The 23,767-nt window shown below is 43.1% G+C and overlaps 1 protein-coding gene across 3 annotated transcripts; it reads left to right on the forward strand.

The window, feature by feature from the left end:
* Positions 1-1,735: 1,735 nt before the first annotated feature.
* On the forward strand, positions 1,736-19,178 carry AKTIP (AKT interacting protein). Of its 3 annotated transcripts, none has more exons than XM_076069671.1 (10): positions 1,736-1,851; positions 6,765-6,900; positions 8,857-9,086; positions 10,232-10,296; positions 12,173-12,273; positions 13,826-13,914; positions 15,469-15,567; positions 16,013-16,120; positions 17,497-17,557; positions 18,250-19,178. In XM_076069671.1, exons 2-10 carry the CDS (start codon positions 6,877-6,879, stop codon positions 18,340-18,342), a joined length of 870 nt encoding a protein of 289 aa, XP_075925786.1. In that variant the 5' UTR covers positions 1,736-1,851; positions 6,765-6,876; the 3' UTR covers positions 18,343-19,178. The 3 variants fall into 3 exon arrangements, with proteins under 3 accessions (XP_075925786.1, XP_032816192.1, XP_032816191.1); XM_032960301.2 differs by lacking the exon at positions 1,736-1,851 and adding an exon at positions 2,108-2,388; XM_032960300.2 differs by lacking the exon at positions 1,736-1,851 and adding an exon at positions 2,108-2,321.
* The last annotated feature ends 4,589 nt before the right edge of the window (positions 19,179-23,767 follow it).

Genomic DNA, 23,767 nt, shown 5'->3' on the forward strand with positions numbered 1-23,767 from the left:
TTTCAAAAATAATATCCCAAACAATGCGTTTAAACAAGCAAACGACAAAGACCGGTTTTAAAATCATCTGGATCTCATTCGTCAGGCGTTTTGAAAAAAAAACTCTTCTGGATTTAATCTTGACTTAAAGCTTTCGTGACTGCAGGAATTCATATTCTTTGGGTCTTTCGGTGAAATCACGTAGATAAGTTCAAAGAAAATAACAAAAAAATGTTATTAGCGATCACTCAATCTACAACACAAGGCACTGGTCAATGTAAAAGTTTTGCTGGCTGGAAGGACGTCACGTCATATCATCATCCATTGTCTATCCACTGCTGGATGAAGGACTCCCCAGGCCTTCACCATCGGTTATGGTCCTGCAATGCCACAATCGAAGCCCCACATTCAACATGAGCTGTTGTCATTGCTCTTAGCAATATTCATCCGGCTTTCTCTCCTACATAGCTACCAATCTATCACCAGTCTTGTCCACCGACCATCTTCCCTTGGAGCGATGTTTCATGCCCAGGCCCACTTACAGAATGAGAATCTTTCTTTTGACTGTACTGTTTGTTGTTGTAACGTTCTTACCGGTACCTACTGGACATCTGTGGAAAAGAGCTTTATAGGTCATCGGATTCCTCCAGGGAAATACATATTCAGAAATTTTTGTTTCGCTCTCTATAAGTGTTATTCGAAGCGTGCGTTTAAAATAAATGACGGTGACGTCACCGTTCGTTGACTATGACGTTAGCCCCAGATAATCAGTGGATACGTGAAGGCGAACGACGTCATCACCACCGCAGAAACAACGTGAACAGAATATTATTGGTTCTTTCGGTAAAGTCACCACGTAGAAGGGAAACAATAAATCATAAAAATATAAAACAATCAAATTATCACGACGTTTCGACTGCAACACAAGCAATCATCATCAGGTGTGAAAACCACAGCAAGAAATTTTGAAAAAAGTGGCGTTTTTTTTTAACGTTAGCACCACGGAGAGCGATTTGGCAGTTATTCAGATGGACGAGTCCATCTATGTTCGGAAAAAAGGAGGGGGGAGACGAAAATAATGGATGCGGTCTGAAAGCCACCGTAAGCGTGAACAATAAATTTAGATCCGATATGGTTGATCAAATCCTACCAATAATTGCTAAGCCAGAATCCATCTTCTCGGTTGAAATTGTCTCTGTGTTTGTATATATACAAACACAGAGATAATTTGTATATATACAAACACAGAGACAATGTCAACCGAGAAGATGGATTCTTGTATATATACAAACATAGAGACAATTTCAACCGAGAAGATGGATTCTGGCTTAGCAATCATTGGAAGGATTTGATAAACCATTTCGGGTCTTAATTGTTCACGCTAACGGTGGCTTTCAGATCGCTTCCATTATTGTCGTCTCCCCCCTCCTCTTTTCCGAACATAGATGGACTCGTCCATCTGAACAAACTATCAAATCGCTCTCCGTGGTGCTAACGTTAAAAAAACGCCACTTTTTTCAAATTTTCTTGTTGTGGTTTTCACACCTGATGATGATTGCTTGTGTTGCAGTCGAAACGTCGTGATAATATTATTGTTTAATATTTTCATTATTTTATTGTTTCCCTTCTACGTGGTGACTTTACCGAAAGAACCAAGAATATGAATCCCTGCAGTCACGAAAGCTTTAAATCAAAACGTGAACAGTGTTGCTTCGTCGCCATGACGTCACGGCCATCGGGGAGGTCGGCGGTGGGGGGGGGTGAGGAGCGCTGCGAACCCGGCCACCCGAGTTCGATCCCAGCTCACGGGCCAACACCGGTGACGATTATCTGAGCCGGTCGTGGGCCTCCCTTAGGTCGACTCAGCCTCAAGTGAGTACCCGGTGAGGTGTGTAAAACATCGCCACTGGGGAGACCAAATGCGGGCCCGGGCGTGTGTACCGTGCCGTGCCCGGCCTTCACAGGCGCTCGCTCGCGGCCACCACTTTGCCCCCAACAGTCTCCTCGTGAAGCCTACACGGGGTGGGGGTGGGGGTGGCGGAGAGCATCTTTTGTCGTCATTTCTTTCTTCCGTCATCCGCCATCGATTGGATGATGACGACACTTTTCGGAGGCCCCCTATCTGCCCCCGCGCGATGACGTCATCGCCGGGCGGTAGTGACGCGGTGGGGCGACGTCGCCATGGCCGCTCCGCCGCCTTCTTCCTAAAAGGAATTCGCGCCGCCGAGCGTCGCCTGAAATTTGCGCTGCCGTCGTTGTCGTCGTCGCCGCCGCCGCCGATCGCGGTCGTCGCTTCCACGAGGGGATTCGGCGCAACGCGGCTCTATGGCGGCTTCCTCAGTGTGAGCGAGACGCGCTGAGGGGATTATGTGTGTGTGTGTGGTGGGTGAGTGGGTGGCAGCGCCTGAGGTAAACTCGCTACAGTGATACGGCTCGATGTGCTTATTACTATGGTACAATAACAATCAGTTACGGTGGCTGCAATTTATTTTACCCGCGCAGTTGTTACGGAAATGCCCGCCTTGTAGTGGTAACGTCTTAAGAGACTAGGCCAATGGGTGCCGCTTAACGCGAAAGTCGGCCGTTGTGTGACTCGTGGATGGACTGATCTCGCACATGGGAACGTGGAATGGCCCATTACTTGCTCAGGACCGCCAATTGAGCGGTCAGCTGTGGTGAATCCAGCACTCCGCATTGAGCAAAGAAATCCTTGTATTTTGAACGCGAATACATGTGCCAAGCAAGCACTGACCGGCGTGGTGAAGTATGGTCAAATGAACGGACCTCTCAGCCAGCATTGGATTGAGAAAGTTGCAACATTTACATTACTGAGAATAGGTTTTTTTCCCCTTTTATCTGGCAACAAAACAGGTGTTAAGTTGTTAAAACACCAAACTGAAACCTACAAGGAATCATTTCTGCATTAACCACAATACTTGTGTTCAAAATGCAAATCAAAAAAAGAATACTCTGATAATATATGCATTGTCTTATAATATCAGAGTTATTTTTTTTGCTGACTTACCCACAGGGTGGTTACAAATACTGTACTTAAAACAAAATCACTCCTTAAAAATGTATCGGACCAACATCCCATTGGTGGCAAGAGTATGATACCAAAACAATGTTAAATAAAAAAAACTTTAGTATTATACAAACGAATTGCATAATGTGTAAAATTTCACATATTGTAATGTAACAGCATTATAGCATACATGTTAATACTGTTTTGGTGATAATTAATCTTACACATCGCTGACATGTTATTAAGTACGTGCTATAATTCCACGCCTTTTTTTGTCTACATTGCACATTGCTTGACCTATGCTTGCGTTGCTCCAGCGTCAGATTTCGTCCAAAGTCCGCCACTGTGTGAAGGTTGAAAGGTCATACCGGTTCCTTTATTTACACTAGGTAAATATAGAAGCATGCCGCAGAGAAAGATAATAAACTGACTAATATTACATCTCGACTTAAAGCTTTCGTGACTGCAGGAATTCATACTTTTTTGGGTCTTTCGGTAAAGTCACGTCGATAGAAAATTTATCATAAAAAAACCACGACGTTTCAATCGCAACAACAAGCAATCGTCTTAAGGTGAAAAAATGCAGCAGGCGGACTGCTGAGGCAGGAAGAAATATATTAATCGAAACGTCGTGATTTTTTTTATTATTTCTTTATCTACGTGACTTTACCGAAAGACTAATATTACTCAATACAGTGAAAGTGCCAATTTTACTGAAGGTCATTGTGCCTCCCCATTATGCCCTTGTGATAAAAAAAACACCCACAGTTGTTGCACAGTCAATACCCAACTTCCAGGATCCGTTCTTGCAGTCTTCCTCACCATCATCTTTGGATATTTCGCTTCATCACCGATCTTCTGCAGGTCCCTGTTTGTAGACCTAGTCGTGTATGAATGAATATGAGCAGGTGAGGACTCATTGTGGGAAGAAGTTTAGATTGCAAGGGAGTCCTTGAATAATGTTTAAGTTTAAAAGACATTTGTCCATTCAGGATAGGTTTTCCCTACAGGCTGATGAAATAGTCACACGTTTACGTGTGTCAAAACTTTTCGACAGTGAAGTAAAGTGTGTATTTTCAGCTTACCTACTTTACCACTGGTTGTGTAAGAGCAACTGTGTCGTGAATATACAGTGCAGGTCCTTGTCCAGTACACACGAGTAACCTTTAGTACCAGGCTATAGAGCCCATTGAGGCAAACGTCAGTTTTTTTACACTTTCATTTCAATTGGAACCTGAGATAATATTTAGTTTACTCGGAAACCTTCACTGAATGTCAAACTCCTTTTCAGGAGCTGCCTTTTTGTCCGCTTTCTTGAGTACTGTATTTCGTATTGCGTGTTGAAGGAAACCAAAATATCCAGACAACCCAGTAATGATCAGTACTATACACAAAAAAACTGCACAGATACTTGTGATAATGACTACCACATGCACCTCATGCACGTACTTGAGGATGGGTGTTGTACACATGTGGTGGCTCCTTGTGTGTGTGATCCGCCTACTCCCACCACCGGGTAATTATATTTCAGGAATACTCCACCACTGTCATTTCAAAGGACTTTTTTAGCACTTTGCATGGTATAGCTCTCAGATGTGTTTTCGAGTTGTATCGCGTCTTGTTTGGCATGGTGCCAGACGTTTCGCTGCACGTGCTGAGAGCCTTTTCAGGAACTAAAACTTTTCGGACCACGTGCTGGAAGCGTCATACCGAACAACATTTTGGCACAACCCGAAAACAGATCACAACTATTTAGCACAACGGCGAAAACCTACGCAATAACATCTATTGTTACTTGAGTGTGGTGATATACACCCCTAATGCATTGAATTGGATGTGGAAACACTGGATCACATCGGAGAGCTAAAATCGAATCCTCATTTTTTTAATTCACGTTTTCCCATGGTGTTGATCTTTTGCACCTGTTTGCTATCAGTTCTCTACTTTGTACCCTGAATCGCAGTTGGCTGTGCATGCGTGGCTGCTACAGAGCGTTCATCCCGTTGTTGTTGTTGTTGCCTTGTGTCTCATGCCCGTCAACTTTTTGACCGATTCAGACGTTATTGGTCACGCCCGTGCCCTTATAAAAAATCTCAACGTTCATCCTACAAAGTCCCATCACGAGGGGGAAACACAAACAAGTAGACGAAAAAAATGTGTTGCCCGTATTGAAACGGCTGTACGCCGTATGGACCAGAAAACTCAATTTCCCCATACAAGAATACAGTTAAACCGTGTGGGTTGACAGGTATGGTGTCTGTACAGTGTCTTTGTGTTTTTTGCTATCCAGTATTTCAGTTTACGTGTCTGCCTGTGCTTCTTTCAGAATTCTATGTTTCAGTATTTTTCATACATCTTGAGTAATAGCGCTTGTGAATGGGTTTTTGTTTAATTAATATGCTTACCAATTAATGTTAAATGTGCCTCAGGATTTAAAGATTATGTTATGGGCATATCATGGTCCATATCCTAATGGTGTCACTCCACTGCATATGCCTTGGTGCCAGTGTAGTTCAACTGATGCTTTGTGTCTGCTACTGCATGTATGCTTGTCATTAAGATAAACTTCAGAGCTGCATGACTGTAAATACTAATGGAGTAATCCACTAAAGGCCAGAGTTCATAGGCGATTAGCTACTAATAACTATATACTCATTTATGAATTTTAACACATCTGTTGTTCTTTTAGCTTTATAATTATTAGTTAATAGGATTATCTGACAGTATGAACCTTTGGCTTTCTAAGAATGGTTTATTTTCTGTTTGTACTGTATTGTTTTGCACTTAAACTTTTTTGTTATCGACCTGTAGGCCTGTACTTTGCATTCTTCATGTTTTATTTACTCCAAGTGTCCTGTGCGTTTGTCTAAGACACACATTGTCTCGGTCTGTTCATGTCTGCTACTGCTGGTTCGTTAAATGAGTTTGCGTTTAACTAACGTGGTTTGAAGGTATGCATATTGAAATCAGTACATGTGAACGTTAGAGGTAAGGTGGGAAGTGTGGGTAGTGGTGGTACAGTATTGTCTTTACCATACTGCCATGGGTTAGACTCTTGGGCATGTACATAAGTGGTCGTTGCGTCTGAACCAGGTGTGGTGTTTCCCTAGGTTGAATCAGCCTAAAAATGATTGCCCAATGCAGCGTGTGCATTTTATGTCATGTGAAAATAATTAAAAGAGCAATATATAATTCCTGTCAATCCACTTCTTGATAAAGGTGTCCTCACACCATGTCGGTTATTGGGGTTGTTTTGCGATACCTCACCTAGCTAGTCAGTTTCAAATATCACTTGCCACTTGATGTTAGCCATGGTTGCTGGGTTCATAGTGCAGTGTGCCAACCACTGCCACAGCTTCACCCATAAAACGAGTAAGGCACTTGTGCTATATGAATAAACAAATAATGTGAAGATAAAGGTGGGCAGGTGTGGTGCTGGTTCCACACTTTGTCCTTGGCAATGCCAGCCTCAACAGGTGCGCTCCCTAAGTGTCCTTTCCAACAGAAATCATAGTAAACTGGTGAAAAAATATCTTCATGTGTGCACAAATTGTCTCCATTCTTTTACATTTCAGGTCAATAAAAAATGTTTTGTAGATAGAAACCTATTCACTTGAGCTCGAAAAACAGCAACTTCCATTTTTTTAAAATCTCAGTTTATTTTATTGTGCTTTTGAACACATCAAATATGAAGTAGTGTTCTTGTTGAATTATGTATTATGATGACTAAAAGATGCTTTGATATTTTTATACTTGACAGATCAAGGAAGAAAAACTGAAGTGAAAAGAAGCAACTGGGTCTTCGAGAAGAAATCACTGAAAGCCTTTTGAAGATTTACAACCACTGACCTTCTTTTCTGACAAGGCCAAACATGGCATCAGGCTTCAGTGGGAAGGTAAAACCCCATGTAGTTTGCTCTTTGCTCAGTAGGTGAACAATGCACACCCTATCATCGGTGCTGATTTTTTCACATGGGCAAAGATTTTTGTAAGATGTAAATCTTCAAAATAAATTTTTATTCAGCTGCAAAAGTACTGCATGACTCGGGTGAGAGTTGATCCTTGCGATATCGGCATTTCTCCCCAATCAAGTTCTGAGGAGCGGCACTTGTTAATGTATTTAGTACAGAGTACAGGCAGACCTCGCTTAGCGTGACCCCGTAGAACGCTGATTTGTAATATCGCTTTTAGTCCTGGAAAACATTTTTACCAAAAATGCATAATCAAAACATATGAAGCGCTTGCGAGCGAAAACACAGCAGCAGCAGCACTGGCTGAGGAAACGTACCCATCCCCAGCATCTGCTCCACCAACGAGAGCGACGTACACTGTGAGCCAACCAGACCCCACCCCACGCGATTCGATTATCGCGACTTGGTCACGATTACATAAACATTATCATGGTGCGTTTAGCCAGGTGAGAACTCACGAGACCAGGATGGAGTATCGGGCTCCACCGAAAAGAAACCTCGCCACAAATGTTGATTCAGGGCGTCACTAAGACCTGGAATGGGAGCACAACAGCTCCAACCTCGTCTCTCACCGCTGCCTTGTCGGAGTACAGTAGAATGTACTCATGAGTAGAGTACATTATACTTACTGATGTTATAATAAATCAGAATTTTTATTTATGAAATGTTTACCATCCGTATAATTATTAGCGATCCTACTGATACCCCAATGAAGCCCTCATATATTGCTCATACGAAAGAAATAACGCTGTCAGGAACGCATTTTCTTATATATAACGGTATAATGACCTCTTTTAGCCCTGACAGTTGTTGAGCACAGGCCCAAAGTCTCAAAATTACAAATGGCCAGCAACAAAAAGCACTGCCTAAGTTGTAATATACCGATTAGAGATAAGGCATTTCTAGAATTGAGTAACAGTTTGGGAAACGAGATTATGGAAGAGGATGTCAAAGTCGAGCAGTGCAAGTGAATAGGCCGGAAGAGAAGTGTTATGACCTGCCGTGTGGTGGTGGAACACAGTGGATTAGACAATATTGTCAGTCTGGTAGAATGAGTCTTCAACATAGGTGGTGGAATCGATGAGTGAAGTTCATGGAAACAGTAACCATCTGTCACGAAATCACCCAGAATCCATCCAATCTCATCAGCATCATAATAGACATTGATCAAGATGAAGAGGTCATTACTGTCAATTGTCTTTATTAATGCCACCACATCTCAAATTTCTTCCCTCTGCCATATCTCACAACTGTTGCAAAGTCGAAATCTGATCACCACAGTCTGCTCCTGCATTATCCCACAATCTGTATGTATGTTGAATTTCTTTCGAACCGTACGTAGCCAACCATGCTAATCGGTGCCAACTGTGCCAATCTTGACTCACGGGCAACGGAACATTGAGGATGGCAGGGGGCAAAATGCCCCCAAACTTTCGGACAGTTGATATGTACAACATACAGTGACTGCTGAATATCATTCATCGAAATAACTTTCATTCACTCTCGTGTGTGTGTATACATTTATATACTGCCCCCCCCCCCCCATTTCCTATTTGCCTTGTCTCCCGAGAATAATATTCCGCATACGAGTGTGGGAACACTGGCGATACCTTACTTTGAGCATGTTTGCACTTCTTCGTGGTTCTTTCGGTAAAGTCACGTAGAATGGAAATAATAAAATAATAAAAATAAAACATTAAATAAAATTCTCACGACGTTTCGGCCACAACACAAGTAGCCTTCCTCAGGTGAAGAAACAGAACTGTCCCTTCTACGTGACTTTACCGAAAGAACCAAGAAGATGAATCCCTGCAGTCACGAAAGCTTTAAATCGAAAAATGTTTGCACTTATTCTCGCTTGTGACCACCACCGGCGTGCAGAGAGCGGGGGAGGGCGACGAGAGGCGAGGAAGCGCCAACGCCGGGGATAGCGGTGGCCAGGCATCGCGGGTGGGCCCCGGCAAGAAGCAACTGCCGCCCATCCCCCGGCAGCAAACGTCGGCATCGACACCAAAACCCCTCTCCCCGCCGACCGCACCGGCCAATGCCTCCAATGGCACGCACGCCTCATATGGACCCTACTTCCTCGAGTACTCCCTCCTCTCAGAATTGTGAGCAGCTGTCTGCCGTGGACTGGAAACCACCTTTAAAAACGGATGCCACCACCACCAATGCAGTGGGACGTTTGTATCAGAGTGTTGTTGCTTCGGGGTTAATATGGTGGTTAAAATCTGTTCCTCCAAATGTCAAATGCATCTCAAAACTGAGCTCTGCTCCAGGGCAGCTTGTCACCATTGCAGGTTTTTTATCCTCTCCCTGCATATGGTTCCATAGACCAACATGGGCTGGGTTAGAGTTTAAACTAAACTTTTTATTTTGACAGGTAAGGTCCACTGAGCTATATAGCTCTTTTCAGAAGCGACCTGGCTACACATCATAGCTCAACTAAGTGGCCTATGTGGATATTTATAGCAGCCAAATACTCGAAACGCACGTTTTAAAATGTGGAGGGAAAAACAGGGAGGATCCGGGAAAAAAATGCATGTGACCACGGGGAGAACATACAAACTCCAAATATACAGGTGTCAGGGTCGGGATTGAACCCACGATCTCCTGTATACCAGGCGAGGTAGTTAACATCTCTCCACCATGGCAACCATGGTGTAGCTGGAACTATATAGCTGGGACTGGCGCTCTCCTTGCTTGTCAGTGCAGTATCGTGACTGGGTTAGTGTCGAGGCTCCTTGGAGTTGTCACTCTGCACACGTGCGGTGCAGGAATGCCACAAACGAGTGAGAGCGATCCCTGTGTGTCCACTCGGACACTGATTACATGTTAAAGGTGTACTAATACCTATGGATATGGGCACCAATGTACTCATAGTTGTGCATATGGAAACACCAATCTTGTCAAATAGTATTTGTTTAAAAAGTGTAAGCCCCGGATTGCTTTTGCCTTCTGAGGTTTTTATAAGGGTGTGGTATTATTTGGCGCGTATGGATTAATGGGCTGAGATCATCAAATCTCTTACGCATGACGACCTCATTTAATTAGCCTCTGGTGGGGTCTCAAGATTCCAGCAGCGCTGTGTCATTACTTTGACATGGCATATTATTAGTCCTCTGTACCACTGAGCCATCTCGAAAAATGATTTTGATCCTTTAATTACAGTTTAACTGGCACGCATAATTTAATTCCGCATATAATCAACGTGTGGCTAATCAAGGTTCTGCTCTATTTGCTTTTTACTATGCAGTGCTCTTTTGGTCAGACAGAAGCTCCCTGGAGTTTATGTGCAGCCATCGTGCAAGTCTGCCCTCAGTAAGTGGTCCTGGAGCATTGTGCACTCACGTGAAATAGGACTGAATAATGTGATAGAAGCATAATTGTTTTCTTACCGCGTTCCAGTTATCATGCCAATGTGGTATCACACTACCTTATAGGCCAAAGTCCACCACCCATGAAGTTGCTTCTACAGAGGCAGCAGCATCTTTGGCAATCCAATCCTGTGCCCCTTTTATTTTATTTAGCGATGCCAAGCTATTCAGGCACATCTTGTCCAGGAAGTGTTTGTTTTCAGGTGCTGATTGGTGGCATTCGTGAAATATTCAAAAGCACAAAGTCTACCTTGGTGTCCGGTTTCAGCCCATGGCAGGAGCACGACAAGGAATACTCGCAGTCAGATTCGGCTAGTGAGAAGCAGACGACAGAGCACAACAAAACTTGTTTGCAGGGTACAGAGTCTGATTTCAAGTTTAATAAAGCTATTTTTGTATACATTTTATTACCAGAGGCTCTGTGTCTATGATAGAAATTGGTTCGCAATAGAGCTGGAATAATGAAAGTAGACAAGAGCCGACAGGCTTCTTGAATAGACTCAGGTTATATAAGAGAGGAAGGACAATAGAAGGGAGGGCGTTTCATTAACAAGGTGTGTGTAGAGAAAGAGGAAGAGAAATGTTCCATCCTGCACACAGCACGGATGAGAAGTCATCCACCGTATAGACCGCATTTCTAGAAGTCAAAAGGTATGCAGTTTAATAACCTTGCTGGTGGTAGAAGTTTGAATATCACAGCTTGCATCACATATGACTGCACAGTTTGAATATTGTAATGTGCTCACAGTTGACTACACAAAGAATATACAGTTATTCTACATGGTTGCACTTGATTTGACCAAGCAGTCCCAGTGGAATATGCAGCAGAGTCGGAGTGAAATATTTCATCTCTTGCACAGCTCTGAGACACCTGTTAGTGGTAGATAAAATTATCTCATTGAAGAATAATAAAATAATCTGGGGAAGCCCGCTGGTGCCTCAATCCAGAGCTCTTCTTTCCGTAAGGTGCTTTCACTGTCGTCCTGTCAGTAGTTTATGGTGATAGCCTTCATCAATTCTGTAGTTTCAGTGGAGGTGAGGTAACTCAGGCGGGCTCTTAACATCTTGGTTACAACACCAAGCCAGAGTCACTAAGATTCTGTATTTCAGAATTCAGTTAAGTAAATTGATGGTCTTAGCTTTGATCAACAATGGATGCATACAAACATCAATGTGATTTATTTTTATACCTAATGTAGAATTTTCCTGTTCGAAAACATGAAATGTCCCTTTGTATTATCACCATTGTTTGCATATCTACAGGGATGTCAAAATTACTTTAGTCGCAATTATGTGGTATAATATTCTGGGGCTATTTTCACTGACATGAAATCTGACGGTTTGCTTTGTAGGAACTCACCATGGGTTGTCCTTTGGGCAGACTCACTCCCGCCATAAGAATGTATAATTTCCACCACAGAACCAGCGCGTTGTACAGTTGAGCGCCTCTCCACGCTATGTTTCAGTGGAAAACCACTTTTTACATTGGATATCATCACCCATGATCAATCCACTGCTGAATGACGGAAAAAGTAAGTAGGCATGTTCAGCACATAGGGAGGAATGATTGCCGGTAGTCCAGGCTAGTGATGGAGTGGCAGACAAATCAACAAACACACCCGAGAGTACTCCTGTCTCAGAGATGAAGCAATGAAGTCAACACGTGTGCAGGTGCTAAATGAGTTGTTGCCTTGTGGTCCCAACCAGGATGACAATGACGACATTTCATGTCGTTAAAATATATTGGCATGTATCATTTGCTAATGTGTCTTGCCTGTTCTTAACACATTAACTACATGTCTGATCTGTTTTCACTGCAGCCTGGTTTGGTGTAATCTTCATCCGGCAAGGCCTGTACCAAGACGGCGTGTTTAAATTCACCGTCTACATCCCAGACAATTACCCTGATGGAGACTGCCCCGTGAGTCCCCCATCTCAGTATTGGTTCATTCGAGGGAAACCCCATCCTAAGGACAGAAGGGGCAATGTGACACTCACGAGACACTCATTACTCACCACTCACTTGATACTCACACATCTCGGACTCACCAGACACTCGCCACACACATGACACACGCACACACCCTTCACCTGACACTCTTTACTCGCCGGAGACTCAACTTGCCTGACACTCCTGGCCCTTGCCACATACTCGCCACTCATGTGATACTACTCACCTGAATCTCACATGCGCTGGTTAGACACTGCTCACCAGACACTTACCATCCACCACTCTCATACACCACACACTCATCAGACACTCACCTTAAGATTTAAGTGAATTTTGGATGGTATGCATCTACCTTCTCTGGTTCACCGTTTGCTGTAGAAGTTACAATCTTATAATGGGACCAAGTCTATTGTTACCACTACCAAGTACTGCACATCTGAATGCATTAAATCTTTTGTTAAATCATCAATTAAAATCGATTGTTTTTCACTCACTATGCATGCATTGAACCATGTACGTGAGAATAAATAGTTTACAATTTATTCACAGTGAATGTCCATGTTATGTTTAGGCTAAAAGAGAATATGAAACTATGCAAGTGAGACAGAAAAATGGCAATAAACAATACAAACCAGAGACTCAAATTCAGAAAACAAATATTTTTTTCTTGGATCGAATCGTAACCTGATGACAACCCATTAAATTGTAGTGGGAATGAATCTTGGCATGCCTGCAAATCAGGTGGTACGTTTTCCATCAGTGCTAAGGGAGGAATGGACTAAGCCAATTTGGACTGGGCCTTGAATTCATAATACATTTTAAAATGATTCCTGAGTCCTATTGACTGCTTAAGCTAAAAGTATACTTGCTGTTAATTGGGAAAACAGTGGTAAATTATTTTTTAAGACCCTAAAGTAATTTCAGTGCAGACTGTAAGCATTTTAAAACTTCCAACCATTTCCAACTGTACACAACAATTTCTGGCTGGATGGAATGGATGACGGAATGCCCCAACCCGTAATTCCAACAGAATTGGTAAAATGAGTACCATTTTTTGGGAGAACAACAGCAGTTGTCAGATATGTAATGATTCACTCGTCCACAATTAAATTTGTATTCACGATTTGGGTCCATGATTTGATTCGAGGATCTGTATATATTTAGCTGTTGTGGCGTGTGTGTAATCTTTAGCGGATACAATGTTTACAAGAACCATGTACAAAGTTTACAAGTTAATTGTAATATTTCCAATTATGCAAAGCTTTATGAACGTTTTTTTTTTTATCTCGTTAAACAATTCGTCATTGGTATGCATAGCGATAGTCCTGTGCTTCGAATGTGAGACTGCTCCCTGTCACGGTCAAGTGGAATTTCCACCGCCGGCTCAGGGCTGCCCAACAGCGGTTAGCACCACCCGACTGACCATATCAGGGCGCAGGCACTTTGATGCGGGTAAAGCTTTGCCTCTGTCTAACCTGCGCCTTCTTGGTCTCCCTTCTGGCCACTCGGATCTGTGCTCTAGAGACTGGTGTTCGACTGGCCTGTCTTTCACCCGGTCATTAACGCAGCCACCGGAGAGCTGGATGTCAAAAGGGCTTTCAACAAGTGGAGGTATGTATCTGTGCATACATTCGTGAACTAAAATATGTTTTCATATTGTTTGGGTCTTTCGGTAAAGTCACGTAGATGCTTCAAAGAAAATAACAAAAAAACTACGACGTTGCGATCACAGCACAAGCGATCTAAACGTATTTTCTTGTTCATTTCTTTGAACCTATCCACGTGACTTTACCGAAAGACCCAAAGAATATGATTTCCTGCAGTCACGAAAACTTTAAGTCAAAATATTTTATTTCATCAAGTAAGGCCCACTGAGCTATATAGATCTTTTTCAGTCGCGACCTGGCCACAAATCATAGCTCAACGAAGTGGCTTATCATGTGAAAATGTATGGCGGCCAATTATCCTAAGCACACACATTTCTAAATGTGGAGGGGAAAACCAGAGGACCTGGAGAAAAATCCACGCGACCACGGGGAGAACATGCAAACTCAAAATATACAGGCATCAGGGTCGGGGTCGAACCCATGCCCTCCTGCGTACCAAGCGAGGGAGTAAACTGCCCGCCACCGTAGCACCTATGTTGCGTGGCATTAACGAGAGCTGTGCTGTTCTCGTTATTCCCAGCCTGCAATGGGAGAATCCTGAAAATCAAATATTATTCCTAGCAGGATTGTGGTTGGGTCCGGACCGAGTCTAGCCCAGCGTGGGCATTGAGGCAACAAGCGATGGATCGACTGTGGGGCCTTGTGCTGGCCTAGTAGAATCGCTATTGAAACTTATGGCTGATGCGTCTTTCATTATTTTGGCAATTCTGGTCGATACCATCCAGATGATATTGACCTTTGGAGTATTTAGAGTAAACATCGGGCGTCTGTATCTATTTTTAAATCAGCATTGGGGGGGTACTCATCACCACTGGTAGCCCTGAGCTAGTCCTGAAAATGACTCATTTCTATAGTATGGACCATTGGTCCTGCATACAACCACCATCCAGTAAGTGGTATTCGTTCTATTTCTGCTAGAAGTAGGTTGAGCCCACACCTGACTGTGGTTCAAACTCTCAAGCATGTAGTTGTGCCCATCTCAGGCCTATATAAGACCTTGTTTCAGTAGCTTGCTCTATCACCTGAAGACGGTCGCTTGTGTTGCGATCTATCTACGTGACTTTACATGAAAGAACCAAAGAGAATGGATTCCTGCTGTCACGAAAGCTTCAAATCAAGATGTAATTGTAAATTGTGTTCACCTATTTACCTATAGTGATATTCCTTATGGATATTAGATTAGCGTTGTAAAATAAATATTTAGCACTTTTTAAATGTTGTTTGTTTTATTATTTTGTCATCAAGTATACAACGTTTGCATTATTTGCTTAAATGTCTTCCACCTCAGAATACTATTGTCCCTTTTGCTTTCTCTTACAAATGAGATGCTCTGCTCTCACTCGGTATTAAATTAACCATAATTAGAATATCCATCTACCTGGACTGTTGATTATTCATGCATCAGCTACATTGGAGTGAATAATCACGTTTACTCTGACAGCGGAATTCATTTCTCCTGTGTGCGTTTGTTTATTTCCCCAACCCCTTTACTCTTTAGGCGTAATCAGAACCACATCTGGCAGGTTATGCTGTATGCCAGGCAAGTCTTCTACAAGATTGAGACATCCAACCCACTCAGCACGGAGGCAGCTCTTCTGTGAGTTCCTGATTCGTTGTAAGAGAGTTCTTCCATATCGTCTCAAACAGCCTCACTGATGTAACCCCTCGCTCCACTTGTCGTTGTGAGCATCGTTCCTCTGCCCTCCGTTGTTGTTGGAGGGCGACTGCCTCCCAACTGCCCAGTAGCAGCGTCATTCACGAGCCACCTCCTAGCACCACCCCCGCCACTACCCACCACCTCCGATTAGCACGGTTGGCTACGTACGGTGTGAAAGAAGTTCAAGTTCAGTTTATACATACCCTGTTGGCTCCCCTTGCTGCTAACACGCTGAGACAAGCCTGTTAAGAGAATTGCACTTATTGCTGAGTGTCTAGTAATGTGAGTTGGCATTGAGGTTGAGCTCTCTGTGTTTAGCAATCCAGATGTACAGTATGTGTCGTGTATTCGAAAATAAGTAATTGATTGCAATTCTCCATCCCAGGTATGAGAAGGACATTCAGCAGTTCCGGAGCAAGGTTATGGATTCGGTGAAACTATGCAACAGTCACATCTTTGATCCTCCCAAGATTGAAGATGCCTATGCAATACGGTATGGACCTCCCTCTTGTCCATTGCTGATATTTATAGTCACACATTAACCATAATAGAGGTTGTTGGGTTAGATTACGTGAATATAAGTGTGTCGTTTAACCTGCCACCACCCAACACAGCCAATTAGTAATGTTTGTCTCATACACAAAAACATGCTAATTAGTTACTAGTTCAGCACACTGGTGCGTTGGAGTGTAAACCTAAAAACTGTTTTGTATATTGGTCGCGAAAGCCTACATGTTAACACATTAAGTTAAACCCCTTAAAAATGCCAACGGAACTGCTAACTATTGACATTTAATGGAGCGTTCCCAGTATTTTTGGATAATTGTTTTTAAGCCCCAATTTTCGTGCCTTTGTTGCACTCTTGTGAAGAATGGGTGAAAGCCTAATAATGATTTACTGTAATACTCATGTTCAACCTTGGACAAACCTCATCTCGCTTCTCAAACATGCAAGGTGTGGTGCTCCAAATCCATTGGTGGTTCTGAGCCAATGGTTTAAAATCCACATTCCTAGGGCAGAGATCAGCATCTCCTTAGAAAAACCCCTGTTGACTTCCCACGTCTTAATGTTGTTAACCGTGGAGGGCTGATTGGCTGAGTTAACCAACGAACACGCAGCCTTTCTGAGTGCGAGAGAAGTACTCAACTGCAGTGGCACTCGGCTGGATCAACAGTTAACCTTCGACACTCACGGCACTTCTGTCATTCTCGGGGTTCAATATTAATGGTGTCATTTGTTACCCCCTCTATTCACCACACCGGATATCACTGTGCTGTGTTTGCTCTGGCAAATTTTAACGACTCTTTTTAGTTAAATGTGGTGACTTAATTGTTTTTCACTTGTTACAGTTGGCAGCTTTTACGTTATTTGGATTTAACAAACAAAAAATGTGATCACATGGAAGGATAAATAAAATCGAATTTGTGCCGTATTCAGTTGTCTCTTTTATTTAGGTGATTTGAATCAAGAAATATACAAATAAATTGACCAATTGTTCCTAGCAGGATTGTCCTGAATAACAGTGATGAGATACAGCAAAGTTTATTTTTCAGGGAAAAGAAAAAATGTTGATAGTAAAATGTTGGGAACATTGTACCAAGCACAATTTGCGCAGTCGACAGGTGATAGTGTATTGATTTGACGCTTGTGTGCCACACGTGTGCCAGTTGTACCTAGGGATGCACAAAGTGTGCATTTTATAGAGGCTTCACAAGAAAGTGAAGCCTATATAAGAAAGTGAAGCCATTTAAGTTACGGAAATATCCTTGTGGGCTATGTCTAGGCTTGCAGGCCCACGTTCAACACCCTTTGCTCTTGACAAGCTAGCTTGTGAAATGAGTGCTGACGAAGGTGTTTTGCCTTGTTCAGGTTTTCCCCATGGAATCCCCAACTGCATGAAGATGCCAGAAAAAAGATGTTGTCTCCAAAGGTAAATCCAGCAGCCCTGTCTGTATTCAGCGATGCTGGATTTTAGCTACCGAATGAGGCTTGCGATTGTGGAGAACTCCAGATGAATGAGTAGTAAACAGGTGGTATTGTAGCAGATTGCTCAACTCGCAATCGGGGGAGGTGTTATCCCAACTCTTCGTCGAGGTTCAACTCAGCCCATCATCCCTTCAGAATTGTTCAATGAACAGTACCACTTTGCGGAAAATGACCGGTGGTCGGTCCTTTGAACAGACTCTTAACTGCCACAGCACCTCACAGGCTTTCAATCATAAGGCTCAGGGCTGCCAACATTTATAACCAACACTTATTTGAGCCCAGATAACTTTGCTTTCCTTATGGGCCAGCCCGTTAAAAGTGAGCTTTCTATGTACAGTAATCGCTGTTTTAACACGGTAGATGCGTTCCTGAAAAGTGTCGCGTTAAGCGAGGAATTACTGTACTAAATCACATTTGCACAAACTGGGATTTAAATGTGCCACCTTGGATTGCGAGTCAAACAAATATATTAGATTTAAAAATAAATGACAATGAGTGTTTATAACACCTTACATTTCATTGTCTTAACCTGTAGACCCTTATCAATGAATGCACATTAGTGATGAAAGTGTCGTGAAGCTGTGATGTAATGGTATGCACGTGGACGCACTTGTTTTTTTTTCCTCTGTTGAGTAGAAGCCAGAGGAACCACACTCGAGAAACGCAGGCTTGTCTTGGGTGAAGCCTGGCACGACGCAGCCTTTCAGCAAAGACGAATCGCCCTTCTGAGACGTGGCGCCGAGCGGCCTGCGAGAAATTCAAGAACATTGTCAGCATCAGACGGATTGCACTGCACACTTTGCTCCTTTCAAGTATTCTGCCGAGTCTCCACCAATGACAATGCAAAGCACAGTCTTTAGGAATGCACTGCGTGCTCTGCGTGATGAATGGCTGGGAAACCTCCACTTTGTATCTTTTCTGCCTTTCCGAGGTTCACATGTGTTTTTACAATGAAATTCAGCCATTCTTGCATCTTGCAGCTAAAAGACCTCTTTTGCAAAATTCATTGGCAAAGGAAACGCATAAACAAAGATCTGCCGAGCGTGTTTGCGAACAAACAATAACGTTCCTTCCGTCTTGAGAAAGGGCGACTGCTCTTTCCTGTGTTGTTGTTGCTGCCTCTTGCAGTGCCTGCGCGCATTTCTCTGAAGCCGCGCGCACCGACGAGAGAAGCATGGAATCCACCGCTCCGCTCACGCTCGCACAAGAAAGCGCGCGCGCGCGCAAATGTGCTTTTTTTACGCAAGAATCCAAAAGGAGACGCTTCCAAGCGACTAATGTTGCCGGTTGCCGACGGCGGCGTTCAATGATAGAGCCTGACATCCTTGACACGTGTTCAACACTGACTATCTTAATGTGAGGACTTCTGCGAGCGTCGTCTGAAAACATTTTTCTGCGGTCAAACATGACTTCACTGCAGTTGACATTGAGAATCATGACTCATTCCATGGAAAGAAAAATATCCAACCGCTTTGCAGCTCATCCTCTTCTCACCAAAAAAAAACGCAACAGCTTCTTTGTGTTTATCATTTTGATTTATATACAGTAAACTTTATTAACCGCTATTCAGTTGCATGTGTGGGACTATATTTATTTTAACCGTGGGTATGTGGTGGAGAATTTTGGTTCACGGTCAGAAGGTTGTGAATTTGCATCCATTGTCAGGAGTGGATGCTGCCTACAATCCCTCCAGGCTTGATAAAATGGGAAGTCAAGTGGTGTATTCCTGTACAGAGGAAAATCCTTTTAACAAAAATGTATTTCCCCTTGTCAATCCACTGCTGGAATGAAGGCATTCTTATGCTGTGTCACTCATGGGGATTGTTTGACCATACTTCGTTCATTATGATGGTCGAAATGGTTTTGAAGAGCGGGGAACTCGAGGACTGGTTCAGATATCATTTTACTCGTGTCGGCTGTGGCCAGGAATTGAAAGCATGTCATTGGTTTCGCAGCCAGAACCACTGCACCACCGCTCTTTTGATCCCTATCGTACGAATGTGAAATCGACTCGGGAACTGCCAGTGGAGATTAGGCACTGCCAAGCCCTCGCGTGAGTTTGTCAGGCTTTACTTATTGATATCGGGGAGCTTTTCTGAACAAACAATAGGAAACCAATATAGACTGTTCCCATCACGTGATTCCTAAACAAAGCTGTGGAGAATCATAAGCAAATGTCAAACGAGATTGTCCATTGACAACTCGTCCCAGCTCTGGACGTCGCCTCAACCCCATAACACTGGTTGGGACTGAAATCCTACAGGATGGGAACTGGACAGGTGATTTCATCAAGCGGTAGGTAGTATAGGACGTATGTCTATGTAATAATGGACAATGCAAGGAGCTATAAGAATGAGCTAAGAGGTGTATTGCCTGTGGGTTTCTATACTTTTGGAAATAAAAGGTGCGGCAGGAGTGATGTCCACGTGACTACATGTCAAAGAGCTGGACTCTTGAGCATAGAAAATAGGCTACTGGCATTTGAGTGCGTGTGCAGGATCTTTTTGGATTTCATGGCAATGTTGGTTAAGCGATTGGAAGTTTAGAAAAGCATGTGGCTGGGAAGCATTGTAGAGATTTAATATAAGGTAGTCACAGGGTTTAGATAACTCGTGCAGGATGGGGAAGGGCACATTGCTGAGACAGCCATAGAATGGCACCCAAACATCTTTGACCAAAGGAAGGGGAGATACCCAAGACAGTGGGATGCTGTAAGAGGAGAACCTTGGAGGTCTGATGTCGACTCATAACGGGCAGACGCGGGGGGGGGGGGGGAGCATTGGTGACGTTATAAATGGCACTGTACTTGATCTTCATACGATCTTTTGAGCGTTACATTGAGCTCTGACCAGCCTGTAACCTGGTCAGAACTAATGCCCTGGCGTTGATGCATCTAAAGTTATGAAACGTCTCCTTCCCCGTACACTTTCCCTGCTCACTTCCCCCGATGCTCCCCCACTCACCCGTGTTGTCTCACGGCCCACTGCTGTGCGGCCAACTCTGCTTGATTCAACACATTTGCTTGTTCACACAAAGCCCTCACACCGACCACCTGGCGAATTAAACATTATTTGGTGACTGCGTTGGTGGTGGTGTACAAATAAGATAAAATCTCGACACACAGACGTCACAAACACTGCCTTAAAAGGAAAAAAAAACATTGTGAAGGTGGGTCATTGCCTGAAATGCCACCTACAGTGAGGGAAAAAAAGTATTTGATCCCCTGCTGATTTTGTACGTTTGCCCACTGACAAAGAAATGACCAGTCTATAATTTTAATGGTAGGTTTATTTTAAAAGTGAGAGACAGAATAACAACAACAAAATCCAGAAAAACGCATGTCAAAAATGTTATAAATTGATTTGCATTTTAATGAGGGAAATAAATATTTGACCCCCTCTCAATCAGAAATATTTCTGGCTCCCAGGTGTCTTTTATACAGGTAACGAGCTTTGATTAGGAGCACACTCTTAAAGGTAGTGCTCCTAATCTCAGCTTGTTACCTGTATAAAAGACACCTGTCCCCTGAAGCAATCAATCAGATTCCAAACTCTCCACCATGGCCAAGACCAAAGAGCTCTCCAAGGATGTCAGGGACAAGATTGTAGACCTACACAAGGCTGGAATGGGCTACAAGACTATTGCCAAACAGCTTGGTGAGAAGGTGACAACAGTTGGTGCAATTATTCGCAAATGGAAGAAACACAAAAGAACTGTCAATCTCCCTCGGCCTGGGGCTCCATGCAAGATCTCACCTCGTGGAGTTGCAATGATCATGACAATGGTGAGGAATCAGCCCAGAACTACACGGGAGGATCTTGTCAATGATCTCAAGGCAGCTGGGACCATAGTCACCAAGAAAACAATTGGTAACACTGAAGGACTGAAACCATGCAGCGCCCACAAGGTCCCCCTGCTCAAGAAAGCACATATACATGCCCGTCTGAAGTTTGCTAATGAACATCTGAATGATTCAGAGGACAACTGGGTCAAAGTGTTGTGGTCAGATGAGACCAAAATGGAGCTCTTTGGCATCAACTTAACTCGCCGTGTTTGGAGGAGGAGGAATGCTGCCTATGATCACAAGAACACCATCCCCACCGTCAAACATGGAGGTGGAAACATGATTTGGGGGTGTTTTTCTGCTAATGGGACAGGACAACTTCACCGCATCAAAAGGACGATGGATGGGGCCATGTACCGTCAAATCTTGGGTGAGAACCTCCTCTCAGCCAGGGCATTGAAATTGGGTCGTGGATGGGTATTCCAGCATGACGACCCAAAACACACGGCCAAGGCAACAAAGGAGTGGCCCAAGAAGAAGCACATTAAGGTCCTGGAGGCCAGTCTCAGACCTTAATCCCATAGAAAATCTGTGGAGGGAGCTGAAGGTTCAAGTTGCCAAACGTCAGCCTCGAAACCTTAATGACTTGGAGAAGATCCCTCCTGAGATGTGTGCAAACCTGGTGGCCAACCACAAGAAACGTCTGACCGCTGTGATTGCCAACAAGGCTTTTGCCACCAAGTACTAAGTCATGTTTTGCAGAGGGGTCAAATACTTATTTCCCTCATTGAAATGCAAATCAATTTATAACATTTTTGACATGCGTTTTTCTGGATTTTCTTGTTATTCTGTCTCTCACTGTTCAAATAAACCTACCATTAAAATTATAGACTGATAATTTTTTGTCAGTGGGCAAACGTACAAAATCAGCAGGGGATCAAATACTTTTTTCCCTCACTATATATTTTTTTTCCTTGTTAAGGTGTTATTGATGAGGTGTGTCCTAGCTAATTAGTGCTGTCGAGATAAAACTGCAACATCTGGCTCATTGCTAAAGACTGCACAAAGAGAATACGAGCTATGCTACGCATTGCGAGAGATGTGTACATGACACTGCACTGCTGTTTGCCAGCTATGCGTAGCTAACCGAGCTAGCTAGCTCAACTGCATTTGTGTTAGCCGGGTGAGAGCTCAAAAGACGAGAATAATCGAATTTGCAGGAGTGACCTGGATCTCTAAAATGACATGTGTTTGGAAGGTTACTTAAAACAAAAGTCATTAGTCTGATTACAGATTGCTTGATGTTTTTTTTAAAAATCACTTGCTGGTATTTTTAAATAATCTAACCTTAGCTCTTTTTATGGTAATTGGTGCATTGCAGTCGTGCGATTACACACAAGGGAGTACTACAGGACTACTGGTATAGTCGGCCTTTGGTAATCTGATTACAATCGTGCTTGTAACAAGTTATACATCGTGGCTGCACGACCGCGCATCATGATATGATATTGTCTACATTTTTGAAATGCAGTGCGTAGTTGTCACTTGGACACATGATGGCTGGTGGCTGGTTCTCTCTGGACTTTGCCTAAGAGGCAGTTTGTATAATTGTCCACACTTCCATGCCATGTGTGTGTCACATCATTGTGCAAATTGCTCTTGCACACCTAAACCAACAGAATAAAATCCAGTGGCCGTTACGCTGTTCAAGGGGCATTTCATCGCTGGACTGAAGGTCAACGTTTCATTGCAGTATAAAGTTTAAACAAGTACAGAAATGCAGTCTGGTATTTTATTGGGTCAATGAAATGTAATATTTAAGCATTTATTTTTGGGTAACACATGTTAACAGTATTATGGCTGGATGCTCTTAAATCTCGTAAACTCAACCACAAATTGGCCTATATACCTACAGACTGATTATAGTTTTCAAGGGCTATGGTTTTTTACCTATTTGAATAACTATCAATGCATGCTAACCATACAGTTTCTATCAAACTCTTTAAATGTCGTAGTAAGCAGAATCACGGAAAAATGCATGCAATTGTTTCTATTTTGCACGATATGACTTTGCTTTGTTCGTTTAAGATAATTATTTTAATGTTTTGGCATTGCTGCATCAATGTTTTATAAATAGCACAAATATAGTTTTGCCATGCAGCAGGGGAAACTTGCTTCCAGATACAAATGCTGACAATTGCTGCCTGTGAGCTGTTCAGAGCCTCAAAATAGATGATACTCTTGTAAATAGAATGTGTAGCTGCTCACCCCGAGTTATAAATGTCCTCATAGTGGCATTGTCTTTGTGCTGTTCGCCTTTTGGCGTCCTCTGGTCTAACACTTCGAGACTAGGCTCTAAAGAAAGCTGTC

Source organism: Petromyzon marinus, chromosome 25, assembly GCF_048934315.1.
Source record: "Petromyzon marinus isolate PM22_M1 ecotype Great Lakes invasive population chromosome 25, UKy_Petmar_22M1.pri1.0, whole genome shotgun sequence".
Lineage (NCBI taxonomy): Eukaryota > Metazoa > Chordata > Hyperoartia > Petromyzontiformes > Petromyzontidae > Petromyzon > Petromyzon marinus.

Coding starts and splice junctions, on each gene's coding strand:
- AKTIP (XM_076069671.1), top strand. CDS start 6,877: ATGGCATCAGGCTTCAGTGGGAAG. Junction 13,915..15,468: donor AGGGCTTTCAACAAGTGGAG/GTATGTATCTGT, acceptor TTTACTCTTTAG/GCGTAATCAGAACCACATCT. Junction 15,568..16,012: donor AGCACGGAGGCAGCTCTTCT/GTGAGTTCCTGA, acceptor TCTCCATCCCAG/GTATGAGAAGGACATTCAGC.